This window comes from Salvelinus alpinus, chromosome 23, assembly GCF_045679555.1.
Source record: "Salvelinus alpinus chromosome 23, SLU_Salpinus.1, whole genome shotgun sequence".
NCBI lineage: Eukaryota > Metazoa > Chordata > Actinopteri > Salmoniformes > Salmonidae > Salvelinus > Salvelinus alpinus.
This window is the reverse complement of record NC_092108.1, coordinates 31,471,867-31,492,881: the sequence shown is the minus strand read 5'-3', so window position 1 is coordinate 31,492,881 and position 21,015 is coordinate 31,471,867. Positions and strand designations below refer to the sequence as shown.

Genomic DNA, 21,015 nt, shown 5'->3' with positions numbered 1-21,015 from the left:
ACAGGAGTGCCGGAGGAATATCATGATCTGCGCACGGTCTTCAGTCGGTCCAGAGCCAACTCTCTTCCTCCTCACCGGTCGTATGATTGTTGTATTGATCTCCTTCCGGGGACCACTCCCCCTCGGGGTAGACTATACTCTCTGTCGGCTCCCGAACGTAAGGCTCTCGAGGATTATCTGTCTGTTTCTCTCGACGCCGGTACCGTGGTGCCTTCTTCCTCTCCCGCCGGAGCGGGGTTTTTTTTTGTTAAGAAGAAGGACGGTACTCTGCGCCCCTGCGTGGATTATCGAGGGCTGAATGACATAACGGTTAAGAATCGTTATCCGCTTCCCCTTATGTCGTCAGCCTTCGAGATTCTGCAGGGAGCCAGGTTCTTTACTAAGTTGGACCTTCGTAACGCTTACCATCTCGTGCGCATCAGAGAGGGGGACGAGTGGAAAACGGCGTTTAACACTCCGTTAGGGCATTTTGAATACCGGGTTCTGCCGTTCGGTCTCGCTAATGCTCCAGCTGTCTTTCAGGCATTAGTTAATGATGTACTGAGAGACATGCTGAACATCTTTGTTTTCGTTTACCTTGACGATATCCTGATTTTTTCACCGTCACTCGAGATTCATGTTCAGCACGTTCGACGTGTACTCCAGCGCCTTTTAGAGAATTGTCTCTACGTGAAGGCTGAGAAGTGCGCCTTTCATGTCTCCTCTGTCACATTTCTCGGTTCTGTTATTTCCGCTGAGGGCATTCAGATGGATCCCGCTAAGGTCCAGGCTGTCAGCGATTGGCCCGTTCCTAAGTCACGTGTCGAGTTGCAGCGCTTTCTCGGTTTCGCTAATTTCTATCGGCGTTTCTTTCGTAATTTCGGTCAAGTGGCTGCCCCTCTCACAGCTCTGACTTCTGTCAAGACGTGCTTTAAGTGGTCCGGTTCCGCCCAGGGAGCTTTTGATCTCCTCAAGAAGCGTTTTACATCCGCTCCTATCCTTGTTACTTCTGACGTCACTAAACAATTCATTGTCGAGGTTGACGCTTCAGAGGTGGGCGTGGGAGCCATTCTGTCCCAGCGCTTCCATTCTGACGATAAGGTCCATCCTTGCGCTTATTTTTCTCATCGCCTGTCGCCATCGGAACGCAACTATGATGTGGGTAACCGCGAACTGCTCGCCATCCGCTTAGCCATAGGCGAATGGCGACAGTGGTTGGAGGGGGCGACCGTTCCTTTTGTCGTTTGGACTGACCATAAGAACCTTGAGTACATCCGTTCTGCCAAACGACTTAATGCACGTCAAGCTCGTTGGGCGTTGTTTTTCGCTCGTTTCGAGTTCGTGATTTCTTATCGCCCGGGAAATAAGAACACCAAGCCTGATGCCTTATCCCGTCTCTTTAGTTCTTCTGTGGCTTCTACCGACCCCGAGGGGATTCTCCCTGAAGGGCGTGTTGTCGGGTTGACTGTCTGGGGAATTGAGACAGGTAAAGCAAGCACTCACTCACACTGCGTCGCCGCGCGCTTGTCCTAGTAACCTTCTGTTCGTTCCTGTCTCTACTCGTCTGGCTGTTCTTCAGTGGGCTCACTCTGCCAAGTTAGCTGGCCACCCCGGCGTTCGGGGTACGCTTGCTTCTATTCGCCAGCGGTTTTGGTGGCCTACTCAGGAGCGTGACACGCGCCGTTTCGTGGCTGCTTGTTCGGACTGCGCGCAGACTAAGTCAGGTAACTCTCCTCCTGCCGGTCGTCTCAGACCGCTTCCCCTTCCTTCTCGACCATGGTCTCACATCGCCTTAGACTTTATTACCGGTCTGCCTTCGTCTGCGGGGAAGACTGTGATTCTTACGGTTGTCGATAGGTTCTCTAAGGCGGCACATTTCATTCCCCTCGCTAAGCTTCCTTCCGCTAAGGAGACGGCACAAATCATCATTGAGAATGTGTTCAGAATTCATGGCCTCCCGTTAGACGCCGTTTCAGACAGAGGTCCGCAATTCACGTCACAGTTTTGGAGGGAGTTCTGTCGTTTGATTGGTGCTTCCGTCAGTCTCTCTTCCGGGTTTCATCCCCAGTCTAACGGTCAAGCAGAAGGGGCCAATCAGTCGATTGGTCGCATATTACGCAGCCTTTCTTTTCGAAACCCTGCGTCTTGGGCAGAACAGCTCCCCTGGGCAGAATACGCTCACAACTCGCTTCCTTCGTCTGCTACCGGGCTATCTCCGTTTCAGAGTAGTCTTGGGTACCAGCCTCCTCTGTTCTCGTCCCAGCTCGCCGAGTCCAGCGTTCCCTCCGCTCAGGCTTTTGTCCAACGTTGTGAGCGCACCTGGAGGAGGGTCAGGTCTGCACTTTGCCGTTACAGGGCGCAGACTGTGAGAGCCGCCAATAAACGTAGGATTAAGAGTCCTAGGTATTGTCGCGGTCAGAGAGTGTGGCTTTCCACTCGTAACCTTCCCCTTACGACAGCTTCTCGCAAGTTGACTCCGCGGTTCATTGGTCCGTTCCGTGTCTCTCGTCGTCAATCCTGTCGCTGTGCGACTGCTTCTTCCGCGACATCTTCGTTGCGTCCACCCTGTCTTCCATGTCTCCTGTGTCAAACCTTTTCTTCGCGCCCCCGTTCGTCTTCCCTCCCCCCCCCCCGTACTTGTCGAGGGCGCACCTATTTACAAGGTACGGAAGATCATGGACATGCGTTCTCGGGGACGTGGTCACCAGTACTTAGTGGATTGGGAGGGTTACGGTCCTGAGGAGAGGAGTTGGGTTCCATCTCGGGACGTGCTGGACCGTTCGTTGATTGATGATTTCCTCCGTTGCCGCCAGGGTTCCTCCTCGAGTGCGCCAGGAGGCGCTCGGTGAGTGGGGGGGTACTGTCATGTTTTGTCATTGATTATCATGTCTTGTCTCTGTGCTTCCCTTCTATTCGTTTCCCTCTGCTGGTCTTATTAGGTTCTTTCCCTCTTTCTATCCCTCTCTCTCCCTCCCTCTCTCCCTCTCTCGCTCTCTCTCTCTATCGTTCCGTTCCTGCTCCCAGCTGTTCCTCATTCTCCTAACTACCTCATTTACTCTTTCACACCTGTCCCCTATTTTGCCCTCTGATTAGAGTCCCTATTTCTCCCTCTGTTTTCCGCTTCTGTCCTTGTCGGATCCTTGTTTGATGTTTGCTGTTCTGTGTCCTTGTTCCGCCCTGTCGTGTTTTTGCCTTCTTCAGATGCTGCGTGTGAGCAGGTGTCTATGTCAGCTACGGCCTGTGCCTTCCCGAAGCGACCTGCAGTCTGTGGCCGCGTCTCCAGTCGTTCCTCTCTACTGACGAGAGGATTTCAGTTTTCCTGTTTTGGATTTACCTATGATAATATCCAGGAGTATCGGTTTTTGTTTAAGACTGGAATAAAGACTGTTTCTATTAAGTCGCTTTTGGGTCCTCATTCACCAGCATAACATCATCAAACTTTGATTATTTGAATCAGCAGTGTAGTGCTAGGACAAAAAACAAAATGTGCATGTGCATGGGCCAGACAGGCCCATGGAATTCAGTTCTTTGTGCTTGACTACAGAAAGCAATATCGAATTGGTGTGGATGTCTGCTTCTTACAGTGCCTTCAGAATGTCTACACACCCCTTGACTTTTTCCACATTTGGTTGTGTTACAGCCTAAATATAACATTTATTAAATTGAGATGTTTCTGTCACTGGCCTACACACAATACCCGTAATGTGAAAAGTGGATTCATGTTTTTAAATTAATTTAGAATGAAAACCTGAAATGTCTTGAGTCAATAATTATACCCCTTTGTTATGGCAAGTCTAAATAAGTTCAGGAGTAAAAATATGATTAGTAAGTTGCATAATAAGTTACATGGACTCAAACTTGACACTAATGTACTTGTTCTCTTGCTCAGTTGTGCAGCGGGGCCTCGCACTCCTCTCTCTATTGTGGTTAGAGCCAGTTTGCTCTGTTCTGTGAAGGGAGTAGTACGAGATCTTCAGTTTCTTGGCAATTTCCCGCATGGAATAGCCTTCATTTCTCAGAACAAGAATAGACTGACGAGTTTCAGAAGAAAGTTATTTGTTTCTGGCCATTTTGAGCCTGTAATCCAACCCACAAATCCTGATGCTACAGATACTCAACAATCTAAAGAAGGCCAGGTTTATTGCTTCTTTAATCAGGACACAGTTTTCAGCTGTGCTAACATAATTGTGAAAGGGTTTCTAATGATCAATAAGCCTTTTAAAATTATAAACTTGGATTAGCTAACACAACGTGCCATTGGAACACAGGAGTGATGGTTGCTGATAATGGGCCTCTGTCACGCCTGCTCTCGCTCCTCCCCCCTGGCGCTCGAGGGCGCCAGGCTCCCCAGCATTGCGCACTCCTGCCATCGTCATTACGCACACCTGCCCCCCCCCCCCCATCACGCGCGACAGCGATTATTGGACTCACCTGGACTCAATCACCTCTGTCATTACCTTCCCTATATATGTCTGGTTCCCCGCTCTGTTCCCTACTTCTGCTTTAATGTTTGTATGTCTTTGTATACCCATGTGCTGACGGTGTTCCTGTCCTGTACCTGTCTTTTCTGCATTAAATGTACCTGCTTCTCATCTCCAGCATCTGTCTTTACAGGCCTCTGTACACCTATGTAGATATTCCATTAAAAATCAGCTGTTTCCAGCTATAATATACATTTACAATATTAATATTGTCTACAATGTATTTCTGATCAATTTGATGTTATTTTAATGGACAAAAAAAAATTGGCTTTTCTTTAAAAAAGGACATTTCTAAGTGACCCCAAACCTTTGAACGGTAGTGTATATACAGTACCAGTCAAAAGTTTGGACACACCTACTCATTCAAGGGATTTTCTTTATTTTTACTATTTTCAACATTGTACAATAATAGTGAAGACATCAAAACTATTTAATATCACGTAAGGAATCATGTAGTAACCAAAAAAGTGTCAAACAAATCAAAGATATATTGATTTGTTACAGTTTTTGCGACTGCACTTGAAGAAACTTTCAATGTTCTTGAAATTTTCCGGATTGACTGGCCTTTAAGTCTTCAAGTAATGATGGACTGTCGTTTTTCTTTGTTGATTTGAGCTGTTCTTGCCATAATATGGACTTGGTATTTTACCAAATAGGAATATCTTCTGTATACCATCCCTACCTTGTCACAACACAACTGATTGGCTCAAGCGCATTAAGAAGGAAATAAATTCCACAAATGTGACCCGATTCAAAAAACTAGGTGTATGTCGCATGTCACGACTTAACAGGAGAACCATGTGAATGTAAAAAATATATATATATTTGTCAAAATGTGTTTTTTGGCAGAAATACCTTCTTGAACATGTCAGCTTTCATGTGCCTTCATAACAAACTGTTATGCCATCTGTAAATAAAAATAAAATTGTTAAATTAAGAGCCTTGTTGGTTAAGCCACAGAAAAAGTTAGAAACCTTCCCACTAGCCATGATTGGCTGAGATAATTAGTGGGCTGGACATGCCGAGAGAGGAGTTCGGATTGGTCTGCCATAGAGCTTGTCAGTCTGTGTTGATAATCCTGTTGAACACTGCTTTTAAAAAAAAATGTATTGTGTTGTGGAATCAGTGGAATTAGAGTATGATAGCTAAAGAGATGGAGGACACACCTGTTTCCGGATTTCATCTTCAAACTAAGGGCAACCGTGGCATGGCATTTCTGACAGGGAGACGCGTTCATGCACGATGTATACAGGTAAGATAGTCTAGCGTTAGCTAGCTAACGTTACATTTTCAGATATTACAAGTTTTCTAATTTTGACAGAAAGTGGTTTCATTTCAAGCTAACGTTAGCTGGCTGGCTGGCTGCCTAGCTGATATTATTCCCAGAGCCGTTTGCTGTTCTAGTTAGAGCCTAATGTTAGCTAGAAAACATTGAACATTGTTGGTTAGCTCCCAGCACTGTGGCATTTTAGGCCCTTTTTATTGTTTAACTAGCTAATGTTGGCTGGCTGGCTCGTTAGCTAACGTTACGTGACGTGTGTACAACACCCGTTGAATATGCCTGGTGTCTGTAAACGTCTGCAAAAAATCATAATGAAAAAGTTGCCAGCAGAGCTGGTTAGGCTGTTTTCATGTTATCCAGAGGTAAACAAATCATCGGCTAGAGCATCAAGTGTGCGCTGCGAGAGCGAAACGTGATGAGTGGGGCTAAAGCTTAGGGTGAGGGTGTGAACGATGCTGAAATGGTGTAGACAAAGAAATGCTCTTCACTAGATAGCAAAACATTCAAAGGCGATTTTCTCAAAAGTGAGTTTACAAGTTCATAAAATTTCAAAGCAGAAATACTTTCCCATTGCTCCTCAAATGCAATGTATGATAAACCATTTTGTAGCTCTGAATCTCTATTTTTATATAATGTAAAAAACACAATTTCAAATTGTGAGACCGAATCCAGGTGGTGAGTCACAAATTAATTTATAACAAGGCACACCAGTAAAATGAAATGCATTCCAGGTGACTACATCATGAAGCTGGTGAGCGAATGCCAAGAGTTTGCAAAGCTGTCATCGAGGCAAAAGGTGGCTACTTTGAAGAATCTCAAATCTCAAATATATTTTTATTTGTTTACCTTTTTTTTGGTTACTACATGATTCCATTTGTGTTATTTCATAGTTTTGATGTCTTCACTATTATTTTATAATGTAGAAAATAGTAAAAAATAAAATAAAACCCTGGAATGAGTAGGTGTGTCCAAACTTTTGACTGGTACTGTAGATTATATATACAGTGGGGAGAACAAGTATTTGATACACTGCCGATTTTGCAGGTTTTCCTACTTACAAAGCATGTAGAGGTCTGTAATTTTTATCATAGGTACACTTCAACTGTGAGAGACGGAATCTAAAACAAAAATCCAGAAAATCACATTGTATGATTTTTAAGTAATTAATTTGCATTTTATTGCAAGACATAAGTATTTGATCACCTTCCAACCAGTAAGAATTCCGGCTCTCACAAACCTGTTAGTTTTTCTTTAAGAAGCCCTCCTGTTCTCCACTCATTACCTGTATTAACTGCACCTGTTTGAACTCGTTACCTGTATAAAAGACACCTGTCCACACGCTCAATCAAACAGACTCCAACCTCTCCACAATGGCCAAGACCAGAGAGCTGTGTAAGGACATCAGGGATAAAATTGTAGACCTGCACAAGGCTGGGATGGGCTACAGGACAATAGGCAAGCAGCTTGGTGAGAAGGCAACAACTGTTGGCGCAATTATTAGAAAATGGAAGAAGTTCAAGATGACGGTCAATCATCCTCGGTCTGGGGCTCCATGCAAGATCTCACCTCGTGGGGCATCAATGATCATGAGGAAGGTGAGGGATCAGCCCAGAACTACACGGCAGGACCTGGTCAATGACCTGAAGAGAGCTGGGACCACAGTCTCAAAGAAAACCATTAGTAACACACTACGCCGTCATGGATTAAAATCCTGCAGCGCACGCAAGGTCCCCCTGCTCAAGCCAGGGCATGTCCAGGCCCGTCTGAAGTTTGCCAATGACCATCTGGATGATCCAGAGGAAGAATGGGAGAAGGTCATGTGGTCTGATGAGACAAAAATTGAGCTTTTTGGTCTAAACTCCACTCGACGTGTTTGGAGGAAGAAGAAGGATGAGTACAACCCCAAGAACACCATCCCAACCGTGAAGCGTGGAGGTGGAAACATCATTCTTTGGGGATGCTTTTCTGCAAAGGGGACAGGACGACTGCACCGTATTGAGGGGAGGATGGATGGGGCCATGTATCGCGAGATCTTGGCCAACGACCTCCTTCCCTCAGTAAGAGCATTGAAGATGGGTCGTGGCTGGGTCTTCCAGCATGACAACGACCCGAAACACACAGCCAGGGAAACTAAGGAGTGGCTCCGTAAGAAGCATCTCAAGGTCCTGGAGTGGCCTAGCCAGTCTCCAGACCTGAACCCAATAGAAAATCTTTGGAGGGAGCCGAAAGTCCGTATTGCCCAGCGACAGCCCCGAAACCTGAAGGATCTGGAGAAGGTCTGTATGGAGGAGTGGGCCAAAATCCCTGCTGCAGTGTGTGCAAACCTGGTCAAGAACTCCAGGAAACGTATGATCTCTGTAATTGCAAACAAAGGTTTCTGTACCAAATATTAAGTTCTGCTTTTCTGATGTATCAAATACTTATGTCATGCAATAAAATGCAAATTAATTACTTAAAAATCATACAATGTGATTTTCTGGATTTTTGTTTTAGATTCAGTGTCTCACAGTTGAAGTGTACCTATGATAAAAATTACAGACCTCTACATGCTTTGTAAGTAGGAAAACCTGCAAAATCGGCAGTGTATCAAATACTTGTTCTCCCCACTGTATATATATATATATAAATATAATACACTCCTGCAGTACATTGTGCATTATAGTACTGTATCTTGCCAATACTACTTTTAAAATGGACTCGTTTAAAGAACCATGATGTTTGAGAGAGCTTTTCCTTTAAGGACAAACGTTAAGTGCTTGTCATTCAGCTGTGGTTGTTTACATTAGCATTCCTTGATTGCCGGGAGAAATCACTGTGCCAAAAAGTTTGAAGTGAATTATGGGTTGACTCACCTTCTGAGGTTTTACAGTCAGTTTTGCAGACTTGGTCCCTCTAGCCAATACATTTCACTCCAATTGTTAATGGATCGGACAGGTGCTGAAGATGGCTGAGAGTTTTTCACATCGGGTCCCCAATTACGTCTGGATTCACCACATGGACCATCTAAACGAGAGAGGAGTGTGAGAGAAGGCATGGGAAATTATCAATCAAGCAATAAGTCCCATTATGGTGAACTTAAATCTTTCACAATGTCACTTTTAATTTGAATCTTTTTGTTTTAAAACCCACGTTCCTCTGTGCAAGATAAATATTTTTCAGTGACAGCTGGTACAGTCTTTTTTCTCTCTGTGACGTTTTCACTGGCACCTGACCCAATGTTTTTACCAGTTTGTGACCCATACGGGTTGAGCAGGATTCAGAGAGGACATACAGAGTGCACTTGAGAGAATGTCTTTCCCACTGAGCTAAAATGCATAGCCCCATTGCAAATGCCCTTTGATGCAAGCAACCCAGCTGGGAAAACACCTTTCCTGCCTCTCCTTAATTAGAACAAGCATGGCATATTATTTGAGCTAAGATCTGTGAAGACCTTATGTTGGCGGCTGACGGTACACATACTGTACATGTTCCTAATGTGCCCCAAACTGAATGTAAAAGCCTTAGATATTAGCCTATGGCTTAGAATAATTGATTAATGTGGGTTAAAGCATCTCCATTTCCATTTCTGGCTGGTTATTTGAAAGCCTACTCAAATATGGTAGCTGTTGCAATGAATTAATATTTGTGATGTTTGTTGGACATTTCCTCTCCTGATGATGTCAGTGATTATTTGATGAATGGGTTTTCCTCCCATACAGAGACAATGTTGAGCTTTGTGGATGATATCCTGTCTGGGGCCAAGTCTCCATGTGTGATGCTTGGGGATATCCCTGACCTCCTGACCTCCTCCGTCAGCATGATCATTCGCTGCCTGGAGCCAGACACCACTTACATGTAAGTTACTGTACCATTAGCAATGGGTGTTTATCTCTTGTGTTACAAAAGGAAAATACTACATCATCATTATCACCACTCAGATAATATGTCAATATACAGTACATAACTAACTTGTAAATGCATTGCTTGCCTCCTTCAAGCTTGATTTAGCAAGCAGTGACTTGAATGTAAGATATTTTAGAAAAAGACCACAACAAAAAAGTGAAAAAGGAAAATGTGAAAATGATTCATTTGAGGAATTGCACAATATGAAGATGGGTTACTGGATCATGTCAAACTAGCTAGCAAATCTTCTGAGAGTAAAGACAGAACCTGGATAAGCATATTTCCTATAACTTATACTGTATTATAACTCCGCTGTCTATTGCGCTGAGGGAAGTCCTTGGCCTAAGCCAACTTCCCTGGATGGTCCATGGATGTGTAAGTCATGTAGGTGTTATCCAATGGAGAAACAGTCTACATGAAGGGAACAACAACCCGTTTGGGAAGGGGAGAGCCTGGAATCACTCCTCAGTCATGTGCATGTACTACTTTAAGACAAGTGTTTTAAATATGGTTCAGACAGCTGGGGAAGTAGCTCATACTTTGGAACAGCTTGAAAGTGCATCAACAGAGCACTTAATGTTAATAGCAGAAACAAGAATCATAAGATCAAGAGATTAGGTGCACAGACAAACATGACAAAGACGACCTTGTCCTTGACAAAATGTGCACTATTTGGGATGTTATTTCAATATACATATTTGTCTTTTTTTTATCACAAATACGTAAAATTCAACATTTACGCTGGAAGTACAGTTGAAGTCGGAAGTTTACATACACTTAGGTTGGAGTCATTAAAACTTGTTTTTCAACCACTCCACAAATTTCTTGTTAACAAACTATAGTTTCGGCAACTTTCATGCACAATCTACTTTGTGCATGACACAAGTAATTTTTCCAACAATTGTTAAACAGACAGATTATTATTTATTTTATTTTTAAAAAATGTTATCCCCTTTTCTCGTGGTATCCAATCGCTAGTAATTACTATCTTGTCTCATCGCTACAACTCCCGTACGGGCTCGGGAGAGACGAAGGTCGAAAGCCATGCGTCCTCCGAAGCACAACCCAACCAAGCCGCACTGCTTCTTAACACAGCGCGCTTCCAAACCGGAAGCCAGCCGCACCAATGTATCGGAGGAAACACCGTGCACCCGCCCCCCTCGGTTAGCGCGCACTGCGCCCGGCCCGCCACTGAAGTCGCTGGAGCGCGATGAGACAAGGATATCCCTACCTGCCAAACCCTCCCTAACCCGGACGACGCTAGGCCAATTGTGCCGTACCTCCCGGTCGCGGCCGGCTGCGACAGAGCTTGGGCGCGAACCCAGAGACTCTGGTGGCGCAGCTAGCAGTGCTCTAGACCACTGCGCCACCCGGGAGGCCAACAGACAGATTATTTAACTTATAACTCAATGTATCACAATTCCAGTGGGTCAGAAGTTTACATATACTAAGTTGACTGTGCATTTAAACAGCTTCGAAAATTCCAGAAAATGATGTCATAATTTTAGAAGCTTCTGATAGGCTAATTGACATAATTTCAGTCAATTGGAGGTGTACCTGTGGATGTATTTCAAGGCCTACCTTCAAACTCTGTGCCTCTTTGCTTGACATCATGGGAAAATCAAAAGAAATCAGCCAAGACGTCAGAAAAACTATTGTAGACCTCCACAAATCTGGTTCATCCTTGGAAGCAATTTCCAAACGCCTGAAGGTACCACGTTCATCTGTACAAACAATAGTACGCAAGTATAAACACCATGGGACCACGCAGCCGTCATACCACTCAGTAAGGAGACGCGTTCTGTCTCCTAGAGATGAACGTACTTTGGTGCGAAAAGTGCGACTCAATCCCAGAACAACAGCAAAGGACCTTGTGAAGAGAAGACGCTGGAGGAAACAGGTACAAAAGTATCTATATCCACAGTAAAACGAGTCCTATATCGACATAACCTGAAAGGCCTCTCAGCAAGCAAGAAGCCACTGCTCCAAAACCGCCATAAAAAGCCAGACTACGGTTTGCAACTGCACATGGGGACAAAGATCCTACTTTTTGGAGAAATGTCCTCTGGTCTGATGGAACAAAATAAAACTGTTTGGCCATAATGACCATCGTTATGTTTGGAGGAAAAAGGGTGACGCTTGCAAGCTGAAGAACACTATCCCAACTGTGAAGCACGGGGGTGGCAGCATCATGTTGTGGGGGTGCTTTGCTGCAGGAGGGACTGGTGCACTTCCCAAAAATAGATGGCATCATGAGGCAGGAAATTTATGTGGATATATTGAAATGGGTCTTCCAAATGGACAATGACCCCAAGCATACTTCCAAAGTTGTGGCAAAATGGCTTAAGGACAACAAAGTCAAGGTATTGGAGTGGCCATCACAAAGCCCTGACCTCAATCCTATAGAACATTTGGGCCAAAAAGAATGGGCCAAAAATCACCCAACTTATTGTGGGAAGCTTATGGAAGGCTACCCGAAACGTTTGACTCAAGTTAAACAATTTAAAGACAATGCTACCAAATACTAATTGAGTGTGTAAACCTCTGACCCACTGGGAATGTGATGAAAGAAATAAAAGCTGAAATAAATCACCCTACTATTATTCTGACATTTCACATTCTTAAATTAAAGTGGTAATCCTAACTGACCTAAGACAGGGAATTTTTACTTGGATTAAATGTCAGGAATTGTGAAAAACTGAGTTTCAATGTATTTGCCTAAGGTGAATGTAAACTTCTGACTTCAACTGTATATCATAATGACTTTTGTTCATAAGCAAAATTATAAACCTCCTAACAAACTATTTGGGAGGTCTTGTGTATTTTAAGTGAGGTCATTGCCAGGTGTAATGACAGTAGTTTATGGTTATTCTTTTCCTGTGTTACTGGACATTACAGTGTGTTTTGCTCCTGTGGCTGTAATAACGTAAGATGATATTGTGGTGATGTAGACCCATGTGAGGTCAATGTTGTGCTGCCTGGTGGCCATTGTGTTTTTAATTAATGTCCGCATGGAACGCTTGACTCTGTGTTTAAGGTCAATCGGTGTAATGAATTGTGCCATGCTCTAAGAGTTAAAAGTTCCATCGGCTCCCCTCCACCTTCCCTCTCCTTCCTCTACTACTCATACTCTCCTCCCTTCCTCATCAGACAGCCTGCTACACATGTAGCCACTTACCTAACACATGCACCGTAAATGGGGTAGCCATACTGAAAAGATTACACACAGGATGGAAGGGGGAAAAACTCTCATCTTGAGCATGTTGTCTTTTCAAATGGTTCTGATGTATAGCAATAGGAATAACCCAAGCAAAAACAGGACATCAACAAGCTGCTCCCAAACATTTTAAACCTGCATAAGGAAATTGATTCTATCATAGTTCATGTGGGATTCAATGACATTATGAAGGGCAGCTCAGAACAGATGAAGAAATATTTTAAAGAACACCAACAAACACCCCATAATATCTGGCCCTGTACGCTCCCTAAATCGTGGCATTGAACACTTCAGCAGACTTTTAGCCCTCCGTAACTGGCTACTTGACTATTGCAGCTCTGTGGGTATAACATTTGTTGACAATTTTGATACCTTCTTGAAACAAAGCTCATTATAAGGAGGATGGGATCCACCCAAATCATTTGTGTTCCTGGATCTTTTCACAGCATTATAAGGCTGCGTTGAGACTATGACTTATCAATGACCCAAACCCAGCTCAGTTAATCCCTACCTGTCACGTGCCCTACCTGTCAGCCTCGGGCAAACCGGCATTAGTTGTAAAAACACTGCCACTTAGTGTCATTCAAATGTACTTTTTATTATGTTGTATTGACTTTTTATTTAATAAAAAAACAAACATTTATTACTTATCTTTGACCATCATTCTATCTCCCACACAGCAACTCCACTCCCACTTGTCTCCAATTCCACATACCAACCCTCAGCTTCCCTCAGCCCATCCCATCTATCTCTGCTGGCCACTCACTTCGGGTTCCTACACATATCTTTCAACTATGCTGTGATGTTTAACGTACAATTTCAATCTGTCTAATCGAATAGAATCCACACATTGTGAGTTGAAGATAAATACTTTTACTAAGAGTATTAGTAATTGACTGACCCGATCTCTCCAGATCTCCTAACAGTACTATCTCTAGGGTCAATTTTAGATCAATGCTATGCATTTTCAGCCATTCCTGAACCTGAGACCAGAAACGGGCTACATGAGGGCAATACCAAAATAAATGGTCTATTGATTCTGTATCCTCACAACAAAATCTGCAGAGTTTCGATGATTTTATGCACCAAATATTCAACATTTTGTTGGTGGCAAGAATTCTAAATAATAATTTTAGCTGAAAGCATGAAGTCTTGAATCTTGCGTTGTTTTATATATCAAGTCATAATCGGTACATCAAAAATCTCCTCCCAAATATTTTGCAATCTGTATGGCACAGTTGTCAACATCCTGGTCCTCAAATGAAACTGGTATACTTATACTCCTATTTATGCTATTTTTAATTCCTCCGCCAGTTTTGATCCTTTATATTGGGCAGACAGACCAGTTCCCTACCTCCTCCCGCTGCCACCTGCCTCCTCCATTTTTGGGGTAATGCTGTAATCAATTGGTTGTATTCTTGGATTGAGCAGACCTTTCTGTACAATTCTGATAACTCCATGAAGGACATAACTCTACCATTCCAATTTACAATATCATTTAATAACAAAATACCCTCTTCAAACATCTTTCCCATAAATGCAGCTATTTTATCAACCAGCATATTTGAGTTCAGCCGTAATATTTGTTCTATCTTTTCAGTTGGGATGAAATTGAAATTGTAGCCAGCTCTGCAATGCTTGTTTGAAAAAGAGAGATACTTTGAAAAAAGTATCATTTTCAATTAATCAAAAATGAGACATGGCAAAGGCAAAAAGGCAATTTTTAAACAATGGATGAGCTTTTCTTAGTAATCTACTTGAGAACCATTTAAGGTTCAAATAAAACTTTTGAATGAGTGAAGCTTTAAGAGAGAGGTTTAGTGCTTTTATATTTAATAATCTCAACCCACTCAATTCATATTCATTATATAGATGGGCACGTTTTATTTTGTCTGGTTTAGCGTCCCAGATAAAGCAAAATATTTTTTTGCTCATATGATTTGAAAAATGAATCATCAGGAGCAAGCAGAGCCATAAGTAAGTGAGTAAACTGAGATGACTAAGGATTTTATCAGGGACATTTTTCCATAAATAGACAGGTATTTACCTCTCCGTGGTTGCAGGGTCTTGTCTATTTTTACAAGTTTTCTATTGAAATTCATTGTGGAGAGCTTATTTATATATTATATGATATGAATACCGAGTATGTCTACTTCACCATCAGCCCGATTTATAGGTAAACTGCAGGGTAATGTAAAAGTTGTATTTTTTAAGGATCCAATACGTAATATTATACACGTATCATAATTAGGTTTTAGTCCAGAGAGTACAGAAAAGTTATCTAGATCTTCAATGAGCTATTGCAGGGATCTAGCTTGTGGACTTAATATAAAACTTGAGTCATCGGCATACATGGACACCTTTGTTTTTAAGCCTTGGATTTCTAATCCTCTAATGTTGTTATTGGATCAGATTTTAATAGCTAGCATTTCGATGGCCATAACGAATAGATATGTTGACAGCGGACCCCCTTGTTTAACTCCTCTTGACAATTCAAAACTCTCTGAGAAGTAGACGTTATTTACTATTTTACACCTGGTGTTGCTATACATTATTTTTACCCATTTTATAAGAGAATTACCGAAATTGAAAAAATCCAGGCATGTATAAATAAAATGAATTCCTAGTTTAGCAACTGCCTTTTCAAAATCCGCTATAAACACCATTCCTGGCTTATGTGTTTCATGATGTTCTATTATTTCTAGTAGTTGTCATATATTATCTCAATGTATCGTCCATGTAAAAAACCTGTCTGATCAGGATGAACAATACCTGGTAAAACCCTTTTAATTCTGAGTGCTATGCATTTTGCTAGTATTTTTGCATCACAACATTGAAGTGTAAGGGGCCTCCAGTTTTTTAGATAGAATGGGTCTTTATATTTGCCACCTGAGTTTTGTTTTAGTAATAGAGAAATCAGATCTTCCTGCTGAGTACCTGACAGACTACCATTTCTATAGGAGTAGTTTAAACAATCTAACAATGGAGCTTTTAGTATATCAAAAAACACTTGCTATACCTCTACTGGTATGCCATCAAACCCTGGGGGTTTTCCAGACTGAAAGGATTTAATAGCCTCAAAGGTGTTCCTCTGTAATTTGGCCTTCGCACTGATCTTTCTGTACATTTTTTAAATTTTCCATTTTTTATATTATTTGGAAAGAATTCCTTACCATAATCTTCAGTGGGAAAGGATGAGACGGAAAATATATCATCTGCCTAAAATAATTTGCTTCCTCTTTTAAAATATCATCCGGAGAATCATAGATGACTCCGTCTTCAGTAATGAGTTTCTGCAAATTATTTTTGTTAGCATTCCTGTATTGGAGATTCAGGAAAAATTTTGTGCATTTTTCTCCATATTCCATCCAGTTTGCTTTATTTTAGTAATAGATTACATTAGATCATTCTTGAATAAGTTCCTCAAGTTCTTTTTGTTTTTCCTCTAACTTATTTTGTATCTCTGTAGTATTGTTTTTATTGCTGTCTACCTGCACTATTAGTTCATGGATTTCCCTTGTTAGTCTTGTCTATATAACCAGAAACTGCTTCTTTTTTTTTAATTGATGAATATTGAATTGAATGACCCCTGAAGGTACATTTAAAGGTATCCCAAATAATAAGGGGATTTGCTGAAACTATATTATACTGGAAAAATTCAGTTATAAATGATTTTGTCTTAGTTAAAAATAAGTTGTCCTCCAGTAAACTTTGATTACATTTCTAATATCCCCGTCCATGTGGAAAATCTATGAGTTATGTGAATGCCAATTAGATGATGATCGCATTCTGTCTCCTATTAAAACTTTTTAAACCTTTGATTCAAGAGAGAAAGAGACAAGAAAGTAGTCAAGACAACTAGCTTGATTAAGTCTCCTCCATGTACTGTATATCTCACTAGGTCAGAGTTTTTTAGTCTCCAAATATCCACAATGTGTCCATAATATTTGTGATTTCCTTAAGGGCACGGTGATAGTTTGTAGAGCGATTACCTTTGCGGTCCATTAAGGTACTTAACACTGCGTTATAGTCTCCTACCATAATGATTAGATAATTTGTTGCCCTTTAAGTTCAATAAATTGGTATAAATGTTTTCGAAGAAGTGTGGATCATCCTGATTTGGACCATATAGATTAATGAGCCAAATGTCTTTTTCGTCCACTTTCATATTCAAAGGGTCCACCTTCCTTGCGAATCATTCCTGACTATATGCACATTCAGATCGACATTTTTGTTAATTAATATCACCACACCCTTTGAGTTCCATTGTCCATAACAGAAAATTATTTCACCACCCCATTCCTTTTTCCACACAACTTCATCTAAGTATGTAGAGTGAGTTTCCTGTAAACAGTATATGTTATATTCCTTTTCTTTTAGCCATGTAAAGACTGACCTTCTTTTTTTATAATCTGCTAAACCGTTACAATTATAACTGGCTATACTTATTTCACCCCTTACCATAACTAGATACTATTCTCAGTCTAAACTGACCATAATTAGTGCTTGTAAAGTTACTGCCATCAGAGGTATTGTGAAGGTCAAAACTAGAGCTTTCAAATGTCTGATATTTACAATTCAAGAAATAGGTTCTAGCAATATTTGTTTTATTCCCTTGCCTGTTTGCCAATGCCACAGATGTTAGAAAATTGAGACAAGATATTATGTGTGTAGCAAATCTGAGTAGGTTGATGTGTATGATATTGGATGTGATATAGTGAGTGTAACGATGTCTGTATAAGAGTAAGACTATAATGTGTGATGTCCAAATAAATAATAACTCTGCCAATTTGCATGGTTGAGCGTCTATGTGTGTAACATGTAGTGCGTATAGCCTTAATATTCATGATAATTGTAATCCATATCGTATCACCATTATAATTGCATCATAATTACCTTTAACATAATTGAAAAACACATCCCAGCATTTCCATAGCAATTGACGTTTCACATGATCATGGACAAGACCTTGCATTACTCTAGAGACGGCTTCACTACAGTACAAATGTATTCCGTACAATATGTTATTATTCCCCAATGCCCCTATTCTGATATCTTCCCCTTGCTTGTTGTAAACATATATAAACTTGTAGACAAATACATAAAAAAGATAGACAAACAATAAACACATTAAATTATAAAACACATTAAATTATAAAACAGTTCTCGACAATAGAGAGAGAAAAGTGAGAGAAGAGAGCGAGATCAGGTGTGTGTATGTATAAGTCTGTATGTGTAAGCAAGCATGTAATTGAGTATGTTTGTGTTCATATCCACTTCATAATGTTCAGATAGTTTTACAGTTCCCATACCTTCTTTTTTTCGTAACCAGAAGTCCCTGTACAATTTAGTACAGCCACGGTTTTTGGAGCTGTCTCGGAATAGCTGTCCATCTATAAAGAGTTTGTCCATAATGATAAAGGCACACTTACCGTTCTTCCTTTATTGTCTTTGTACCAGATAGTCTCTTACGGCGTTCGTTTATCTCCCTTGGAAATTGGTCATTGAGACCGAATTTGGTCCCTTAAATGAAATGCTGGGCAGAAAGTTGTGGTGCAATGAATCACAAAACTCATGGTTCGGATCGGATCACGATTTTGAGTCATGGATCGGATCATTTTTTGGATGAGCAAAGAAAGAAATTAGACAAATATAACTTTGCTTTCCATTTATTACTGAAAGAACACTTAAAGCAAAGAACTTTTACAGTTTTAAATAAAATATTAAAATAAAATATTAAATTCTCAATTAATAAATTAAAGTGCAATATGAGGCATGATACCGTCTTCATTTTAACAATAGTGAATGAAAAAAATTGCCTATGTCAACATCATCAAAAAAAGTAAAGAAAGAAAGCAAAGCAGAGCTGAGCTTAACTTCAAATTTCTTTAAAAAAAGATGAGGATGTCTACATTGTCTGGGGAGAGGGTAGACCTCTTTGCAGTCACTATGTCCCCTGTCGTGGAGAACACCCTCTCGCCAGGAACTGAAGTGCCAGGCACAGCCAGGTAGCATCTTCCCATCATGGCAATGTGAGGGTATTTACTCACATTGTTTTTCCACCATGCCAGTGGATCACCATCCATTGGAATGCTGCTTGCTGCCTTGTAGGATGCCACCTCCTCTTTGATGGTGTTGGCAAACGTCTTTCCTGTGTCCTTGCTCGCAAAGGTCTCTCCGAAAAGCTCCTTCATGGCCGAATTATTTTGTGGAGGAGATCCCTCTGAGTCTGCTCCTGTCGGCTCTGTGGCTTGACCCTGCAGAAAAAATGACATGATCTATTAAACTAATTATTTATTTTCATATTTCATCGAGCTATAATTGTGGCAATAACATTTAATAAAAGCCATTATTATTCAAAATCAAAAATGGATGATTCTAATAGCAATAGAATAGACTAAGATTAGACTGCAGTCTATTTATTACTTAAGTAATTCACTCGTATTTCTTTTTTTACCTCTTCAGTGGCCACAATCTCAGTTGTGAGATCACTGTTTGTCCTCCGGCGTAGGGCAGGGTCTAGGTGAGACAGGGACTTGAACCTTGGATGCAGTGCAGTAGATCTATGAAGGTAGTCCTATACATTAGGGGGGTATCTGGGGTTCAGGTCCTCTCTAATGGCAGCCTTGACATCTCTAGTGACGATGCTGTCTTCCTCACTTGGGGCCATGGATTGTAGAATCCTTGTTTTCAGAGGTAGGATCATGGACACAGACGGTGCAGTTTCAGTACTCAGGTCTGACAACTTGGATGGAAGATTACTGAGGATAATAGCAGCTGATATTGCCACTCCTGTTTGCCATTTTTTCAATCTAAGCCTACTAGTGTGTGCCCTCAGGCCTGGAGGGAAGCAAAAGTAATTCCGCTAGCCAAGAAAAGTAAAGCCCCCTTTACTGGCTCAAATAGCTGACCAATCAGCCTGTTACCAACCCTCAGTACACTTTTATAAAAAATAGTGTTTGACCAGATACATTGCTATTTTACTGTAAACAAATTGACAAGAGACTTTCAGCACGCTTATAAGGATGGACATTCAACAAGCACGGTACTTACACAAATGGCTGAGAGAAATTGGTGATAAAAAGATTGTGGGAGATGTTTTGTTAGACTTCAGTGAGGCTTTTGACATTATCGATCATAGTCTGCTGATGAAAAAATGTGTTATTGCTTTACATCCCCTGCTATATTGTGGATAAAGAGTTGCCTGTCTAACAGAACACACATGGTGTTCTTTAATGGAAGCCTCTCCAACATAATCCAGATAGAATCAGGAATTCCCCAGGGCAGCTGTCTAGGCACTTACTTTTTTCAATCTTTACTAATGACATGCCACACTTAATGTGTTGTGGAAAGTGTTATGAAATGTCATGTAATGATACAAATGTGTAACTCTTAATGTTGCTGGACCCCAGGAATGGGGATCCTTAATAAATACAAATACAAATCTTTACATAATTTTGCTTCTGGTCAGTTTCCTTGTTGGCAGGCTATTCAGCTCAGTTGTTACAGGTGACTTCAGTTATTTTCAAAATGTTTCCTTTATTCATTGAATTTCTCTATGCCTGTGCTGTACAGTTAGCAAAGCACTTAATTATTTATTCAGAATATCTGTAGAAGTTTATTGCAAAATATATCAGGTTCAGCTTTGGTAATTAAAAAATGCAATTTCAGCTCTGTACGTTCCAAAAAGGAAACTGAATTTTACATGACTTAAGTTCTCTTATTGTCTTGAGACCAGACAGGGACCTAACTCAGTGTCTTATTGGTCAAGCTGTATTGTATTGTACAGTGCATTCAGGAAGTATTAAGACCCCTTGACTTCTTCCACATTTTGTTACTTTACAGCCTTTATTCAAAGAATGTATTAAATCGTTTTTTCCCCCTCATCAATCTACACACAATACCCCATAATGACAAACAGGTTTTAATAAAAAAATATACAATTGAAATATGACATTTACATAAGTATTCAGACCCTTTACTCAGTACTTTGTTGAAGAATATTTGGCAGCGATTACAGCATTGAGTCTTCTTGGGTATGACTCTGCAAGCTTGGCAAACCTGCATTTGGAGAGTTTCTCCCATTCTTCTCTCCGGGTCCTCTCAAGCTCTATCAGGTTGGATGGGGAGTGTCGCTGCACAGCTATTTTCAGGTCTCTCCAGAGAGGTTCTAG

The 21,015-nt window shown here is 41.2% G+C and overlaps 1 protein-coding gene across 7 annotated transcripts in view; it reads left to right on the top strand.

Moving 5' to 3' along the window:
• LOC139550800 (astrotactin-1-like) overlaps nucleotides 1–21,015 on the top strand; it is a 261,506-nt gene that overhangs the window by 224,263 nt on the left and 16,228 nt on the right. For all 7 annotated transcript variants that reach the window (XM_071361962.1, XM_071361963.1, XM_071361961.1 and 4 more), the window contains one exon: nucleotides 9,441–9,576. In XM_071361962.1, coding sequence (XP_071218063.1) covers nucleotides 9,441–9,576 — 136 coding nt within the window. The remainder of the gene's footprint in view (nucleotides 1–9,440; nucleotides 9,577–21,015) is intronic.